This window comes from Chiloscyllium plagiosum, chromosome 9 (genome assembly GCF_004010195.1).
Source record: "Chiloscyllium plagiosum isolate BGI_BamShark_2017 chromosome 9, ASM401019v2, whole genome shotgun sequence".
NCBI lineage: Eukaryota > Metazoa > Chordata > Chondrichthyes > Orectolobiformes > Hemiscylliidae > Chiloscyllium > Chiloscyllium plagiosum.
Genome location: NC_057718.1, coordinates 91,985,076 through 92,002,664, shown reverse-complemented (window position 1 = coordinate 92,002,664; position 17,589 = coordinate 91,985,076). Strand labels below are relative to the sequence as shown.

At 41.5% G+C, this 17,589-nt stretch overlaps 1 protein-coding gene across 7 annotated transcripts in view; it reads left to right on the top strand.

Annotated features, from left to right (window-relative positions):
- Window positions 1-17,589, top strand: part of ralgapa2 (Ral GTPase activating protein catalytic subunit alpha 2) — a 585,975-nt gene that overhangs the window by 41,289 nt on the left and 527,097 nt on the right. For all 7 annotated transcript variants that reach the window (XM_043696530.1, XM_043696529.1, XM_043696527.1 and 4 more), the window contains exon 2: window positions 17,447-17,557. In XM_043696530.1, the coding sequence (XP_043552465.1) occupies window positions 17,447-17,557 (111 nt within the window). The remainder of the gene's footprint in view (window positions 1-17,446; window positions 17,558-17,589) is intronic.

The following is a 17,589-nucleotide window of genomic DNA, read 5'->3' as shown; positions in this document are numbered from 1 at the left end:
ACATTCCCCTGAGAATCCATCACCCCCTACATTTTCCAAAACAGCATACCTCTTTGAAATGGGTAAATCCACAAAAGACTCCTGCTCTAGTTGCCCACCTGTCTTACCCTTCCTCGAGTTAACCCATCTATGTGACTGTATCTGACACTTTCCCCCTTTCGATAACTGCCATCCATCACATACTGTTGCAAATTCCTCATCGCTTCTATTTATCTCTCTAACCGATCCACTTGATCTGATAAGATTCGCATCCAACAGCATTTATGGCAGATATAATCCGCAGTAACCCTTAAACTTTCTTTAAACTCCCACATCTGACAAGAAGTATATATCACTGTAAAGGCCATTTTTGCTCTTCACAATCTACAGACCCAGAAAATAACACCGTCTTTTTCCTCTACAAACACTGCCACAGGTTAAATTAATAGCTATGGCTTATATTTTAAGTTTAATCAAGAGACTTATCTACAAAAACATATAATCAAGAAAGAATCCACTGTACCCACTACTGCAGCCTTTCTCTTGGACAGACTTCAAACAACAACTAACTTATCTGATTCTGTGCTGTGAACTTCGCCCAACAGTTCCTCCAAGATTAGTTGTGTATTTCACTGTTTGTTAATTTTCCCAGATGCACTCCGATGTCCAGTGATACACGAATTCAAACAGCAAAGGCGGTAACTGTGCAGGTTTTCTCTCTCTCTCTCTCTCTCTTGCACTGTCCTCACCATGTGCTTCCTTTGTCTGCACTTCTCCCTTTTAAACTGCTGTTGTTTTGACTTTTTTTTCCAAAGTTCCAAAACAATGCAACAGCATATAAAACAGTAATTGCTGCTCCTGGGATTCGAGGAAATCCCCTGCAACAACTAAAATACCTCAAAAAAAGGAGCAGCTCTTACAGCCAGAAATTTTTCCCGTCCTCCATCTTGGCTACATGTGGAGGCCAAGCACCACCATTCAATATGATCATGGCTGATCATCCTTAATCAGTATCCTGTTCCTGCCTTATCTCCATAACCCTTGATTCCACTATCCTTGAGAGCTCTATCCAACTCTTTCTTAAATGAATCCAGAGACTGGGCCTTCACTGCCCTCTGGGGCAGAGCATTCCACACAGCCGCTCATCTCTGTCCTAAATGGTCTACCCCGTATTTTTAAGCTGGTCCTCTGGGACGAAATGATACATACACAGATTTTGTGCTCACTTGAGCTTGAAATGAACTGCACGTCTAATGCGCAATTCAAGGTCAGGTTTGCTTATTTTCACCCGTTAAGTGCTGCTTACCTCACAGATGCTTTTTTTTAAACACCAGTCCCTGAAGGCTTCTCATCTGTTTCTACTAATCATCTTTTCCAAAGTTCATACTTGTCACTGAAACTAACTAACAATATGTAAGGCCAATATTTGGTATCTATGCTTAATTAACCTTGAACTGAATGGCTTGTTAGACTGTTTGAGTTTAGATAAGAGTCAACTGCATTACTGTGGGTCTGGAATTGCGCATCAGGCACATGAGATAAGAACAGCAAATTTTCTCTCAAGGATATTATTGAACCAGATGGACTTTTTGCAGTAATTGATGATAGTTGTCATGGTCATCATTACTGAGACTAGCTTTATGTTCCAGATTTTATTAACTGATTTAAGTTTCACCAGCTCTCATGCTGAGATTTGAACATATGCCCCCAAATGTTAACTTGGGTCTCTGGTTACAAATCCAGTGATACTGCAGACAATATTGTGGAACAACATGTCCCAAAACCTGCATATTCCCTTTTGAATGTCATATCTAATTCCACAACACCTGGTGTTGTGTGATTTTTAACTTTGTACACCCCAGTCCAACACCGGCATCTCCGAATCATATCTAATTCCAGTATTTTCCACCTTAAGCAAATCATTCTGCTTCCAACTTCTAACATGTCCCCTGGTTTCTTCGCCCACACCTCCCCCACCCCTCCCACCCCAAAAAAAAACTAACTGAAAACTGTGCTAACTGCTTCAGAGCTTACATTCAGTCTTCTTAACTTGTCACTGTGCTCACTGACCAGCTTTGGTTCTTGATCAGACAAAGTCTGTTTTAGAGCTATCTTTATTTTCAACCCTCTTTATCTATGTCACCTCTTCCAAGCCATAAACTCTGAGATTTGTAGATTCTTCCAATTCTAAAATTCTGGAAAATTTCAGTCATCACAAGATTGGGGTCATGTTTAAAGCTACTTGCACAAACCTACGTAATTTTCTACCATATTAAATTTGCGTCTCAATCACATCCTTATATTCTTTAAACCCTTTCTCTGATTACGTTTTGGTCACCTGCCCTAATATGGCTTGGTGTCAACATTTGATGACAAAGCACTTTGGGGCATTTACTATGCAGTAAATGCTATGAAAGAGTTGTTACTGCGAATGCATCACTTAATCAGCAGGGCATCGGAGGTGGGAATGTAGCAAAATGGACATTCATTTGTCTAACATAGTACTAAAAAATAACTAATGTAGTAATAAAACATTTGAGCAAATATTTTGGTCAGTTGTAAGATCAGTGTTTAGCCTTTGTCTCTGCTTGAAAGTAAAAACTTATTTTAAAATGAAAGTTACGTAGGTTTGTGAAATATACAGGATAACAAGTTGTGGTTTATAATAAACTGAAATATTTTATTACCAAGGTATGAAGTTTATTGATATAAATTAGAATCAAAAAGATGAACGTTTGACTGCATATCTGTGCATTCAATGGAAGTGCATTTCAGAAAAGCATTTTTTTTCATAATTTGTGCACAGAATGTCTATTAGTTTTTCATCCTCTTCCCCTCTGCTCAATAATGGACCAGTAAAGTCTGGATAATTGCACTTTAAACATTTAGGTCATAAAACTTGGAACTATCTATGGGACATGTTGCAGGAAAAGTTTTTGTGAGATGTTGCACAGCAGCCTACAGGTAATGTATGGAGTACACTGTAGTTTGCCAGTATTTATGTTAATGGGAGAAAGACTTTTGGGGATTGAAGGTGAGAAACCTGCTACAGAATACCCATTCTCTGATTTGTTGCCATAGCCATTTATTTTGTTTGCCCAATTGAATTTTTGATCAAGAGTGACCCACAAAGAAAACTCTTCACACAGATGTTTGAAGCTCTTCCTAGAGTCATAGAGATGCACAGCATGGAAACAGACTGTTCGGTCCAACCTGTCCATGCCATCAGATATCCCAACCCAACCTAGTCCAACCTGCCAGCAACCGGCCTGTATCCCTCCAAACCCTTCCTATTCATATACCCATCCAAATGTCTCTTAAATGTTGCAATTGTACCAACCTCCACCACTTCCTCTTGCAGCTCATTCCATACACGTACCCCCTCTGCGTGAAACAGTTGCCCCGTAGGTCTCTTTTATATCTTTCCCCTGTCACCCTAAACCTATGCCCTCTAGTTCTGGACTCCCCAACCACAGGGAAATGACTTCGCCGATTTATCCTATCCATGCCCCTCAATTTTGTAAACCTCTAAGGTCACCCCTCAGCCTCCAACGCTCCAGGGAAGACAGCCCCAGTTTGTTCAGCCTCTGCCTTCAGCTCAAATCCTCCAACCCTGGCAACATCTTTGTAAATCTTTTCTGAACCCTTTCAAGTTTCACAACATCTTTCCAATAGGAAGGAGACCAGAATAGCACACAATGTTCCAACAATGGCCGAACCAATGTCCTGTATAGCCGCATGATGACTTCCCAACTCCTGTACTCAATACTCTGACCAATAAAGGAAAGCATACCAAACACCACCTTCACTATCCTATCTACCTGCGACTCCACTTTCAAGGAGCTATGAACCTGAACTCCAAGGTCTCTGATCAGCAACACTCCCTAGGACCTTACCATTAAGTGTATGAAAATGACAAAAAGTAGAGGACCCAGCACCGATCCTTGTGGCACTCCACTGGTGACAGGCCTCCAATCTGAAAAACAACCCTTCACCACCACCCTCTGTCTTCTACCTTTGAGTCAGTTCTGTATCCAAATGGCTCGTTCTCACTGTATTCCTTTAGATCTAACCTTGCTAATCAATCTCCCATGGGGAACCTTATCTACTGCTTTGCCCTCATCAATCCTCTTTGTTACTTGTTCAAAAAACTCAATCAAGTTTGTGAGACATGATTTCCCATGCCCAAAACCATGTTGACTATCCCTAATCAGTCCTTTCCTTTCCAAATACAGGTACATCATGTCCCTTAGGATTCCCTCCAACAACTTCCCCACCACTGACATCAGGCTCACTGGTCTATAGTTCCCTGGCTTGTCCTTACCACCCTTCTTAAATAGTGGCACCATGTTAGCCAACCTGCAGTCTTCCGGCACCTCCCCTGTGACTATCGATGATACAAATATATCAGCAAGAGGCCCAGCAATCACTTCTCTAGCTTCCCACAGAGTTCTCGGGTACACCTGATCAGGTCCTGGGGATTTATTCACCTTTATGCGTTTCAAGACATCCAGCACTTCCTCCTCTGTAATATGGACATTTTGCAAGATGTCACCATCTATTCCCCTACAGTCTATATCTTCCATATCCTTTTCCACAGTAAATACGGATGCAAAATACGCATTTAGTATCTCCCTCATTTTCTGTGGCTCCACACAAAGGCCACCTTGTTGATCTTTGAGGGGCCCTATTCTCTCCCTAGTTACCCTTTTGTCCTTAATATATTTGTAAAAGCCCTTTGGATTCTCTTTAATTCTATTTGCCAATGCTATCTCATGTCCCCTTTTTGCCCTTCTGACTTTCCTCTTAAGTATACTCCTACTTCCTTTATACTCTTCTAAGGATTCACTTGATCTATCCTGTCTATACCTTACGTATGCTTCCTTCTTTTTCTTATCCAAACCCTCAATTCCTTTAGTCATCCAGCATTCCCTATACCTACCAGCCCTTCCTTTCACCCTAACAGGAATATACTTTCTCGTTATCTCATTTCTGAAGGCTTTCCATTTTCTAGCTGTCCCTTTACCTGCGAACATCTGCCCCCAGTCAGCTTTCGCAAGTTCTTGCCTAATGCCGTCAAAATTGGCCTTTCTCCAATTTAGAACTTCAACTTTTAGATCTGGTCTATCCTTTTCCATCATTATTTTAAATCTAATAGAATTATGGCTGCTGGCGCCAAAGTACTCCCCCACTGACACCTCAGTCACCTGCCCTGTCTTATTTCCCAAGAGTAAGTCAAGTTTTGCACCTTCTCTCATAGGTACATCCACATACTGAATCAGAAAATTGTCTTGTACACACTTAACAAATTCCTCTTCATCTAAACCCTTAACACTATGGCAGTCCCAGTCTATGTTTGTAAAGTTAAAATCCCAACCACCCTTTTTTGTTTTACAGCGAGCCGAAATCTCCTTACGTTTGTTTCTCAATTTCCTTCTGACTATTAGGGGGTCTGTAATACAATCCCAATAAGGTTGTCATCCCTTTTTTATTTCTCAGTTCCACCCAAATAACTTCCCTGGATGTATTTCTGGGAATATCCTCCCTCAGGACAGCTGTAATGTTATCCCTTATCAAAATTGCCACTCCCTCTCCTCTCTCGCCTCCCTTTCTATCCTTCCTGTAGCATTTGTAGCCTGGAACGTTCAGCTGCCAGTCCTGCCCATCCCTGAGCCTTGATTCTATAATTGCTTTGATATGCCAGTCCCATGTTCCTAACCATGCCCTGAGTTCATCTGCCTTCCCTGTTAGGCCCCTTGCATTGAAATAAATGCAGTTTAATTTATTAGAGCTGTCTTGTCCCTGCCTGCCCTGACTGTTTGACTCACTTCTGTTCTCAACTGTACCAGTCTCTGATTGATCTCTTTCCTCACTATCTCCCTGGGTCCCACCCCCCCACACCCCACCACACCTTACTAGTTTAAATCATCCTGAGCAGCTCTAGCAAATATCCCTGCCAATATATTAGTCCCCTTCCAATTTAGGTGCAATCCGTCCTTCTCATACAGGTCACTTCTACCCCAAAAGAGATTCCAATGATCGAAAAATGTGAATCCTTCCCCATACACCAGCTCCTCAGCCATGCATTCGTCTGCTCTGTTCTCCTATTCCTACCCTCACTAGCACGTAGCACCGGGAGTAATCCAGATATTACTACTCTCAAGGACCTCCTTTTTAAATTTCTGCCTAACTCTCTCTAAGCTCCCTTCAGAATCTCAACCTTTTTCCTTCTTGTCTCGTTGGTTCCAATGTGGATAATGACCTCTTGCTGGCCCCTCTCCCCTGTGAGAACATTCTGCACCCTCTCTGAGACGTCTTGGATCCTGGCACCAGGGAAACAACACACCATTCTGCTTTTTCGCTGCTGGCCACAGAAGTGTCTTGTCTGTACCGCAAACTCGAGAATCCCCGAACACAATTGATCTCCTGGAACCCAACATACCCCTCGTTGCATTAGAACCAGAAACTTGGCTGTTTGTGCTCCGTTCCCCTGAGAACCTATCACCCCCTACACTTTCCAAAACAGCATACCTGTTGAAATGGGTATATCCACAAAAGACTCCTGCACTAGCTGCCTACTCTCTTAACTTTTCCTGGAGTTAACCCATCCATGTGACTGTATCTGGGACTTTTCCCCCTCCCTATAACTGCCATCTATCACATACTGTTGCTGTTGCAAATTTCTCATTGCTTCTAACTGTCTCTCCAACCGATCCATTCGATCTGATAAGATTCGCAGCCAGCAGCATTTATGGCAGATATTATCGCAGTTCCCCTTAAACTCTCTTTAAACTCCCACATCTGACAAGAAGTACATATCACTCTATTAAAGGCCATTTTTGCTCCTTCACAATCTACAGACCCAGAAAATAACACCATCTTATCCCTCTACAAACACTGCCCCAGGTTAAATGAATAGTTATGGCTTATATTTCAAGTTTAATCAAGAGGCTTATCTCCAAAAACCTATAATCAAGAAAGAACCTACTCTATTCACTACTGCAGATTCTCTGTAGACCGCACTTGAAACAACAACTAACTTATCTGATTCTGTGCTGTGAACTTCGCCCAACAGTTCCTCCAAGATCAGTTGTGAATTTCACTGTTTGATAACTTTCCCAGATGTCACTCCGATGTTCAGCGATACGCGAATTCAAACATCAAAGGCAGTACCTGTGCTCGCTCGCTCTCTCTCTCTCTCTCTCTCTCTCTCTCTCTCTCTCTCTCTCTCTCTCGCGCTCTCCTGCAATGACTTTACCATGTGCTTCCTTTGTCTGTTCTCCCTTTTAAAACTGCTGTTGTTTTGACTTTCTTTTCCCAAAGATATAAAACAATGCAACAGCATATGAAACAGTAATTGATGCACCTGCAATTCGAGGAAATCATCTCTAGCACCTTAAATTCCTCACAAAAGGAGCAACTGTTACAGCTAGAAATTTTTCCCGTCCTCCATCTTGGCATTGAACGTCTGACTCTGAGGACCTCGTTACAAGTTGTTCAGAATGGTGAAAATTTGTCTTATCAAGCTCAAACTTACTTTGAGTGGCAGGTCTCAATAGTAGCACACAGTGGCAGAGAAGGAAAGAAAAGGAATCCAATCCTGTACTCCAGGTCAAACTACCTCTCAGGTTATCTTATCCTGTGTGGCCAAAGAAATGCTGATGGAGAATTGGCCCGTTATTCACATGAAGGTCCATGACTAAAACTTCTCATCCTTGGTAAATGTCATTCTGGATCAAGGATAATGATAGATCCTCTTTCCTTGTGGGCAACATCAAATTAGATACCTACCAATTTGTTCAAAAAATGAAGACTATTAATTGGATCAGAATAATCAAGGCTATTAAATGCTGTTGTCTCTAATGGTTTATCAATGTATCCTGGTACAATTTATTTCACTTTTGTTGGCACTTAACAAAGCTCGTGGAATGACTTGGCACATAATCTGTATCTAGTTACTTTTTGTGTGGGATGTTCAGACATTATAATAATAATTATTAGAATAATTCCAATGTGACCGTGAGATTCAGACACAAGCTTTGTTAAATCATTTTTGTCCACATCCCCCGCACCTCCCCCAAATGCTCTTAGATACTTGCCTAATAAGGCAGTCGATCTAATTGTGCCTTTAAAAATATTTAATTGCCTTGCCTACTCTCTGGGAAAGAGAATTCCACAGATTAACAGCCCTCTAAGAGAAGAAGAACTCTCCTCATTTTTCTTAAATGGGTGAATCCCTATTTTAAACTATGTGCCTTAATTGTATTCCTTCCCGCAAAGGAAAACATCTTTTGTACAACCATTCAGTCAAGTCCCCTCAGGATCCTGTATGCTTTAATAAGATCACCTTTTCTTTCCCCAAACTTCAATGGATACAAGCTCAATCTGTCCAACATTTCTTATAAGCTTACCCTTTCTTCCCAGGAATTAGTTGAGTCAACCTTCTTTGAACCACTTCTGATGTAATTGTATCCTCCCTCAAGTAAGGAAGCCAAAACTTCACACATTACTTTAAATGTGATCTTATCAATGATCTACACATCAAAACCTCCCTACTTTTATGTCCATACCCCTGCAATAAGTACACATATTCCATTTTCTTCCTAATCGCTTGTTGAACCTATACACTAACTTTGTGCTTTGTGTATCAATATATCCAGAGTCCTCCAAGTACTAGTGTTCTGCCATCTCTCTCTATTCAAATGATGTATTTTTAATTCTTCCTGCCAAGTTGACTTATTCACGTGTTATTGCCATCTGTCAGATTTTTGCCTCTCACTTCACTTACTTGTATCCATTTGCAGACTATGCGTCCTTCTCGTCTACGCATCTTTGTGTGATCAGTAGATTTGGTAAATACATTCATTCCTATCATCCAAGAAATTTATTCGATTTTGATTGGAGATTTGAGGCCCAAGCATTGATTCCTATGATATTCCATTTGTTACATTTTGCCAATTTGTAATGCCCGGCTTGTGCATTATCTGCTTCCTTTCGTTAGCTTATTGTCTAACTGTGCAAATATGTTTTACCTTGCACTTTTTGTGTAGTAATCTTTTGATGTAACACCTTGTTGAATGCCTTCTGGGAATCCAAGACAGCAGAACCACAGGTTCCCCTTTATCTGCGTTACTTCCTCAAATAAATTAATAAGTTAGTCAGGCATGACTTCCCTTTCACAAAATGAAGGACATGTGAAGTGGCAAGGCTGAGTGTGTGAATGGAGGTGGCAAAGATTGTGAATGGTGAAATTAGAACAATAGAGTAGAGTACGGATGGGGTGAGTGGATATGGTGAGTCGAGATTAGGTAGATGTCAAATCACCAGGATGAAGAATATTTCAATGAAAAGCTAAAGGAGGATCTCTTAGTACTAAATGTAATTATAAGAATTGGAGAGTGCTGTATGGTAAGAGAAGCAGGAAAGGTAGAAGAAGATAAAATGCCAACAGTGTAGTATAAGAAGTTGAGGCAAAAGGTGGTGGTATCTAGAGTCATGGAGATGTACAGCATGGATCTATCGACATATGACAGGAAAACAGATGCTTCGGTCCAACTCGTCCATGCCAACCAGATTCCTAAATAAATCTAGTCCCATTTACCAGTATTTGGCCAATGTCCTGCTAAACCCTTTCTATTCTTATATCCATCCAAATGCCTTATAAATTGTTATAATTGTGCCAGCCTCCGCTACTACCTCTGGCAGCTCATTCCATGCATGCACCACCTTACAGATGCTGCCAGGTCTCCTGAGTTTTTCCAGCACTTTGTTTCTCTTTCAGATCTCCAGCACTGCCACCTTTTACATTTTGTTATGTATTGTAGTACACAAGCATTAATAATGCCAGAACATATGTACTTACACTATTCCTAACAATTCATTTTTCAAATATTGTAAAGACAGTATCTTTTTATTTGTCTGTATTTTTGATTCCTGAACTGAAATAGAGAAACGAAGAAAAGCCAATGATCATTGAAGGATTGCTACGCTTTATAAAAGCAAATAACCTGACACTCATTGTAAGTCCTCTTTACACAATTACTTGTTCAAGTAATATTAGAACCCTGGTTAACAAATGAGCTGGAGCCAAGGAATGTGTATGAATGGAGCTTTGGTTTGCAGAAAGTAGCTGATTGGTTTGTGGACCAGTTATTGATGACAAATACGTTCTCTCTGTCAACAACTGTGATTGGCTACAAGATAGCTGAATAGCTTGGGGCCATGAATGTTTTGACAGAACCAATCAGATATTTGCAGGAGAAGGAGCTGTTTTAGCTCTGCAGTAAAAAGTATTTCAAGCCTCAAAATTGCCAATTTTTATTTCCCTCCATAGTAGCTGTAACTGTGGCTCTTAACTAGTAGCTCGGAGATCTTGCATGGGTGAAATAGCCATACTAACTTCTACAAACAAGCAAACATATCTGGAAAGGAGCAGTATGTTTTGACAAGCCAAAAGGAACATTTCAGTAACCCTGGGTGACAGGGACCATTTAACCACCTGACAAGTTTTTCCGACAGCTTATAACACCCTTTTTTTCTTTGTGTCGAGGGAGAGTTTGTAAAGATGGTAGCATTTTAACTGTAGCACTATATGTCAGCAGTTATAATTGTTTATCTGGAGTTGCAATCTATTTACTTGAAATAAATAGGAATTTTTGTTGAGTACGGGTATCTGGTCTGTACTTTCTCTAGTTCAGATTCTTAAAAGACTGGTAATTGAAGAATTTTGCTTGATTTTATGAAATCTTTCAACTTCTGTGATGACTCCAGGGATAGTTGGGTTTGATTTCCAATGTGCTGCCTCCAGTGTAGGGTAACAATGTCTATTGCAGCTGGTGTGATAGAGACATACAGCACTGAAACAGACCCTTTGGTCCAACTCGGCCATGCCAACCAGATATCCCAACCCAATCTAGTCCCGCATGCTAGCATCTGGCCCATATCCCTCCAAACCTTTCTCATTCATATACCTATCAAGATGCCTATTAAATGTTGCAATTGTTCTAGCCTCCACCACTTCCTCTGGCAGCCCATTCCACGCACGCACCATCTTCTGCATGAAAAAGCTGCCCCATAGATCCCTTTTATATCTTTCCCCTCTCACCCTAAAGCTATGCCCTCCATTTCTGGACTCCCTCATCCTCGGGAAAAGACCTTGTCTATTTTCCCTGTCCATGCCTCTCATAATTTTATAAACCTTTATAAGGTCACCCCTCAGCCTCTGATGCTCGAAGGAAAACAGCCCTACCTATTCAACCTGTCCCTGTATCTCAAATCCTCCGATCTTTGCAACATCCTTGTAAATCTTTTCTAAACCTTTCAAGTTTCACAACATCTTCTGATAGGAAGGAGACCAGAATTGCACGCAATATTCCAAAAGTGGCTTAACCAATGTCCCATACAGCAGTAATGTGACCTCCCAACTCCTGTACTCAATACTCTGACCAATAAAGGAAAGCATTCCAAATGCTTTCTTCACTATCCTATCTACCTGCGATTCTACTTTCAACTGTTTACTGTTAGGGGACTGTCCAGTCTGAGGCACAGACAAATGTTTCTGTGGCCAGCTGAACAAAGAGACTTGTACAAACAGGAAATTTTGGCAAGAAGAGCTGGAGTATTTTTTTACAGGTCTTTGCAAATGTTGGTGTAAGATACCCAAAGCTGATAAAACCTAAGAACTGCTTCATGTCATTTAACAATACTGGATTATTGCTGGCTGTTCAAAACATTTTGTCTCTTTAAATTTATAACTAAACTTGAAAAGTATACTCTAGTGATGATATGGAGATGCTGGAGTTGGACTGGGCTTGACTACTGTTTAGAGTCAGGCTTCTTCTTGGACACACAAGCATCTCCAGCAAAGACGAACACCTCAGAACCACAGTCTACCTCCAGCCTAGTGTTAACTTAAAGATGCTGCACTTCTCCAGCTTCCATCTTAAACATATTAAAACAGCCATCACCTATGGACAAGCCTTATATAGCTGCTCGGATTAGAGGGACAACAGAAATATACAGTGGAAAACTGTAATGACTTCCTCAGAAAACAGACACGCGATACAACTGATAGGGTACCCTTAGTTGTCCAGTACTTCCCTAGAGTGGAGAAATAATGCCATGTCCTTTACAACCTTCAACACATCAGTGATTATGAACACCTTGCCACGATCTTCCTTCTGCCTCTACTTCTTGCTTCAAACAATCACTGAACCTTAAACAAACCATTGTTCGCAGCAAACTACGCAGCTTTCAGGCCAACATCGACCACAATACCATATGACCTTGCCATGGCAACCTCTGCAGAACATGTCAAATCATTGACATGAATACTGCCGTCACACGTGGGAACACAACCCACCATATACATTAGAGGTACTCTTATGACTCGGCCACTGTCATCTATCTGAGATGATGGAGATGCCCTGACGCATGGTACATTGGCGAGACCATGCAGATGCAATGACATTAATGAATGGACACCAAGCAACAATCAACATATGGTGGTCCCTTTCCAGTAGGGGAACACTTCAATGGTCCAGGACATTCAGCCTCCGATCTTTGGGTGAGTGTCCTCCAATGCTGACTTCAAGATGTGCAACAACACAAAATTACAGAGCAGAGTCTGATAGTGAAGTTCTATACTCATGAGGACGGTCTCAGCCATGAATTTGAGTTCATGTCACAGTATAGGGTAACCCCACCACATTATACACGCATACGTAGACCCTCTTCCACACACAAGCATGCACAATCACACACACACAAGCATGCACACTCTTAGTGTCTCAAATGCGCTCTCTCTCTCTCACGCGCACACACACACACACCCTCTCTCTTTCTTTCTCTCTCTCTCCCAAGCACGCACCCTCTGTCTCTCGCATGCATGCAGCAATCCATCCTCCCTCTTGCTCACTCGCATGCATGCAGTCTCGGTCTCTCTGTCGCACGCACACGTGGGCCCTCCCGCTGTCGCTTGCTTGCATGTGCCCTTTTGCCCTCTTCTCTCTCTCTTCCTCCCCCCCCCCCCCCCCACATCCCCAAACTCACTCTCTCACACACCCTGGGTGGAATACTTTCACTCAAGATGGTTTTCTCTCACATAAATAGAGCCAGGACTCAGTTTAAAACTTAGACTGATTCAAAGCGTGACCTCAGATCTAAAATGCATTGTTTAGCCTGAGATATCACCTCTTGTATATTGATAAAACCTATAATTATCTATGGACAGAAACGTGAAAGGAATCTGGATTTTGCATTTTAATTAGTCTACCTCCTGACTGACTAAAGGATTCTAGAAGGGTGGCTACTTTTAACATTAACTTTTACTTATAAATACTGTGTCATATACCTCCCTTTCACATCAGTCCTGATGAAGGAGCAGTGCTGCTAAAGCTTGCAATATCAAGTTATCTTGTTGGATTATAACGTGGTATTCTTTGATTTTTGACCTTAGGAATAGTGTCATTTGGCATTCCTGTTATGCTAATGACTGGGGTGGCATGGCGCTTTAGCGGTTAGCACCGCTATCTTGCCAGGGACCCAGGTTTAATTCCACCCTTGGATGACACTGTGTGTGGAGTTTGCACATTCACCTTGTGTCTATGTGAGATTCCTTCAAGTTTCTTCTCACCGTCCAATGATGTGCAGGTTAGGCTAAATTCCTCAGTGTCCAGATGAATTAACCCTGGGAATTAGTATTACAGGGATGAAGTGGGATTTTTTGGTGGGTGAGGTGTGAACTGTTGGTGTGGACTCAATGGGCCAAATGCTTCCGCACTGTAGGAATTCTATGATTCTAATTGATGGTCAGTTTCATTGCCGATCTCCTTGTAGGTTTTACCCCCAGTGATCCTGAAATTGAAATTGCATCATTAAGTTTTGAGGGTCTGAACTGCGCTCAAGGCAGCTATCTATAGAATTACAGAAATTGCCACGGCATTCTCCCTTTGCTTGCTCCCAAGAGAAAACAATTTATCTGCACATAGCTGTATCTTGTATACCTTGAAAATAATTCTCCATTAATTCATTTTCAATTGCTGTTGCAATGTTGTCATTACTGTTTTGATAAAACTTTGCATACTGTAATAGTAAGAAAGCATGTCCTGTAGCTTTGTTTTCCTGTAGCTTGGTTATTCTGAGTGTCCACTTGTTATGGATTCAGGACTCCTGAAAAAACATCTTTCAAAATTTTGAAAGTCACTTTTTTTTTCTTTTAACCTATCTGTTGTAACGATCTCTTCATTCCTTCAGCCTGACTTCCAACCTATTCTTTCAAACTTGATTTGACCTCCCTTTTCTCTGGACTAAAATGCTTCCTGGAGTGTGTTTCTGCTTTTGTAAATCTGGTTTTTGGATCTCAGATGGTTGTCTTGGTTTTTATATCTAAGTTTGTTTTTTTAAAATACAGGTTTTGTTTGTACCTACACTGGTACTAAAGAATGGCAACTTGTACCCTTTTCACTGTAGTTCTCTAGTTCTTTACTTGAATACATGTGACAATAAAACCTAATTCTATTTCTAATTCTAGCATAACTGCACACAGTGTCTTAAGTATGATTCAGCAAATCTCCTGTGGAAATTGTGTTTTGTATATGAAACTTAGAATGCCATTTGCTTTCATAGCCATGGGTATCTTAATTCTCAATTTAACGATCTATGCATTTGCACCAGGAAGTACCTCTCTTTCCTTAATCTAAACATTCTTCTGCTTGGGGTAAATATATTTCACCTGTCCATTACCTATACGTGCACCCTTACATGCCACGCCAGTTACTACCTCTGTCTACTGGTTAATCTGTCATGGCTTTTTTGCACATTTTCTCACAACGTGCCATACCTCCTATTTGGTGCAAGCCTAAAATTTTGATGCAGTTTCCTCCTCTGTCCATTTTCAAATTGGAAGAGGTTTTATCCTAATTTCTGGGGTACGTATTGATTGGGGCACATGTTTATTTCCACTCTTCTCAATTTAATTATGTTGCTCCACATCCAAGTATTGTACTGTAGATGTATATATCACAGCTTTTGCATTAAGCTTTTTATTGATCTGTTATACATTTGAAAATCCATATCAAAACATATGGCATTCCCTTTCTCATTCACTGAATGTTTTGATTATTTCAAGTTAGTCAAACATGCTGTTCCTGTTGGGAGTTGGCATTTTAAAATACCTGTTACTTTTACTTAATTATATGAACCTTATAAGCGTAGCTACAAATTTAAGATGAACCTTTCCATTATTCTCATCCAGTTTCTTGAATAGAGTTTAATATTTTCCAACCTTCCATCCTTTGGATAATTCGTATGCACATATGAAATGATAGTGAACAAGAGAGCAGAGCATTTTTAGCTTTTACCATATGGGTGGGTGGAGAAGGTAGCAAAGAGTACAATAGGTGAATGGGGGTGGGGATGGAGGTGATATGTCAGAGGGGAGGGTGGAGCAGGTAGGTGGGAAGGTAGATTGGCAGGTAGGATAGGTCATGAAGACAGTGCTGAGCGGGAAGGTTGGAACTGAGGTAAGGTGGGGGGAGGGGAAATGAGGAAACTGGTGAAGTTGACATTGATGCCCTGAGGTTGAAGTGTTCCGAGGCGGAAGATGAGGTGTATTTCCTCTAGGCGTCGGGTGGTGAGGGAACGGCAGTGGAGGAGGTCCAGGACCTGTACGTCCTGGGAGGACATTTGGAGGACCCCACCACCAGAGATACATTTCCTTCCCCACACCTTTCCGCTTTCCGCAAAGACCATTCCCTCTGTGACTACCTGGTCAGGTCCACACCCCCTAACAAACCACCCTCCCATCCTTGCACCCTCCCCCTGTCACTGCAGGAATTGCAAAGCCTGCGCCCACACCTCCTCCCTCACCACCATCCAAGGCCCCAAAGGAGCCTTCCACATCCATCAAAGTTTCACCTGCACATCCACCAATGTCATTTATTGTCTCTGTTGCTCCCGATGCGGTCTCCTCTATATTGGGAAGACTGGATGCCTCCTAGCAGAGCGCTTCAGAGAACATCTCTGGGACACCCTCACCAATTAACCCCGCCATCCCGTGGCCCACCATTTCAACTCCCCCTCCCACTCAGTTGAGGGCATGCAGGTCATGGGCCGCCTCCACCGCCGCTCCCTCACCACCCGACGCCTGGAGGAAGAACGCCTCATCTTCCTCCTCGGAACACTTCAACCCCAGGGCATCAATGTTGACTTCACCAGTTCCTCATTTCCCCTCCTCCCACCTTACCTCAGTTCCAGCCTTCCAGCACAGCACTGTCTTCCTGACCTGTCCTACCTGCCAATCTCCCTTCCCACCTATCTGCTCCACCCTTCCCTCTGACTTATCACCTTCATCCCCACCCCCATTGACCTATTGTACTCTTTGCTACCTTCTCCCCAGCCTGTCCTCCCACCATTTATCTCTCCACCCTGGAGGCTTCCTAATTCTATTCCTGATGAAGGGCTTTTGCCTGAAACGTCGATTTTCCTGCTCCGTCGGATGCTGCCTGACCTGCTGTGCTTTTCCAGCTTTCATGAACTTGCCCAGCTCTCTCTTGGATAGTGTTGCTGTAACTCATATCTAGCATCTTCATCTGCTTAAATCACTTTTGCTGCTCTCTCCCTTGACTTTTCTAAACTTGCAACTGAAATAGCTGAATCATTTAGGATTAAATCTCGGCACAACATCGTGGGCCAAAGAGCCTGTTCTGTGCTGTACTTTTCTATGTTTTATGTGACCCTTACATTATTTTAAAAAAGAAATGAAATCTCTCTAAAATGTAATCTATGTGAATATAATGGCTATTGCAAAATTAGGTGCCAATCAGTGGTCCATATTAGAACCTTTTAAAGGTCCAAAACTGATCACTACGTTCTAAGCGAGTCTTAATGAAAGCTTTATATGACGGTCCCACTTATTTAAGTTTTGTATTTATTCATCCTTGCAGTGTACCCCAACACTCCGAATGCTTTTTCATAAACTTTGTGGAACTGGTCTTGGATTCTCCAATGTTCATGCACTGTTTCTTATGTAGGAGACTTAAGCATACAACCTGGCATTATGGGAATGTGCTTGGCATTTCAGTTTATGTACAGGTCATTCCGCTATAATGCGTGTTCTGTCAACACAAATTGGCGATAACGTGCTTGACGAATAGGGGATGCTGCATCTATAGCGCAAACTTTTAAAACGTGTATTGGCTATAATGTAATTGCGTCACCAACACTTGAACTGCTATTTTTATGTATAATTTTTATATAGCGTGGGGTCACACAAGAACACAACCATTGTGTTATAGAAGAATTACCTGTACCTAGTAATAAACCTTCTATATTAAATTTTATTTGTCAGACGTAAGCCCATTGTTCCCCTGCTATCTCACATTGATCTGCTTGTAATCTGTTTTCTCACTTAAACCTTTAATACCATCTTCTTTTGCATCCATTGACAGTATGTATTGTATTATTACAGATACTTTGGAAAGATGTGAATTGAAGCAATTCTTTGAAACCAACTACTCTCAGATTTATTTTATATTCTTTGAAAATCTATTCACACTGGAAAATAGTTTAAAACAAAAAGGTAAGAATGATTACTGAAAATTTAGTTCCCTG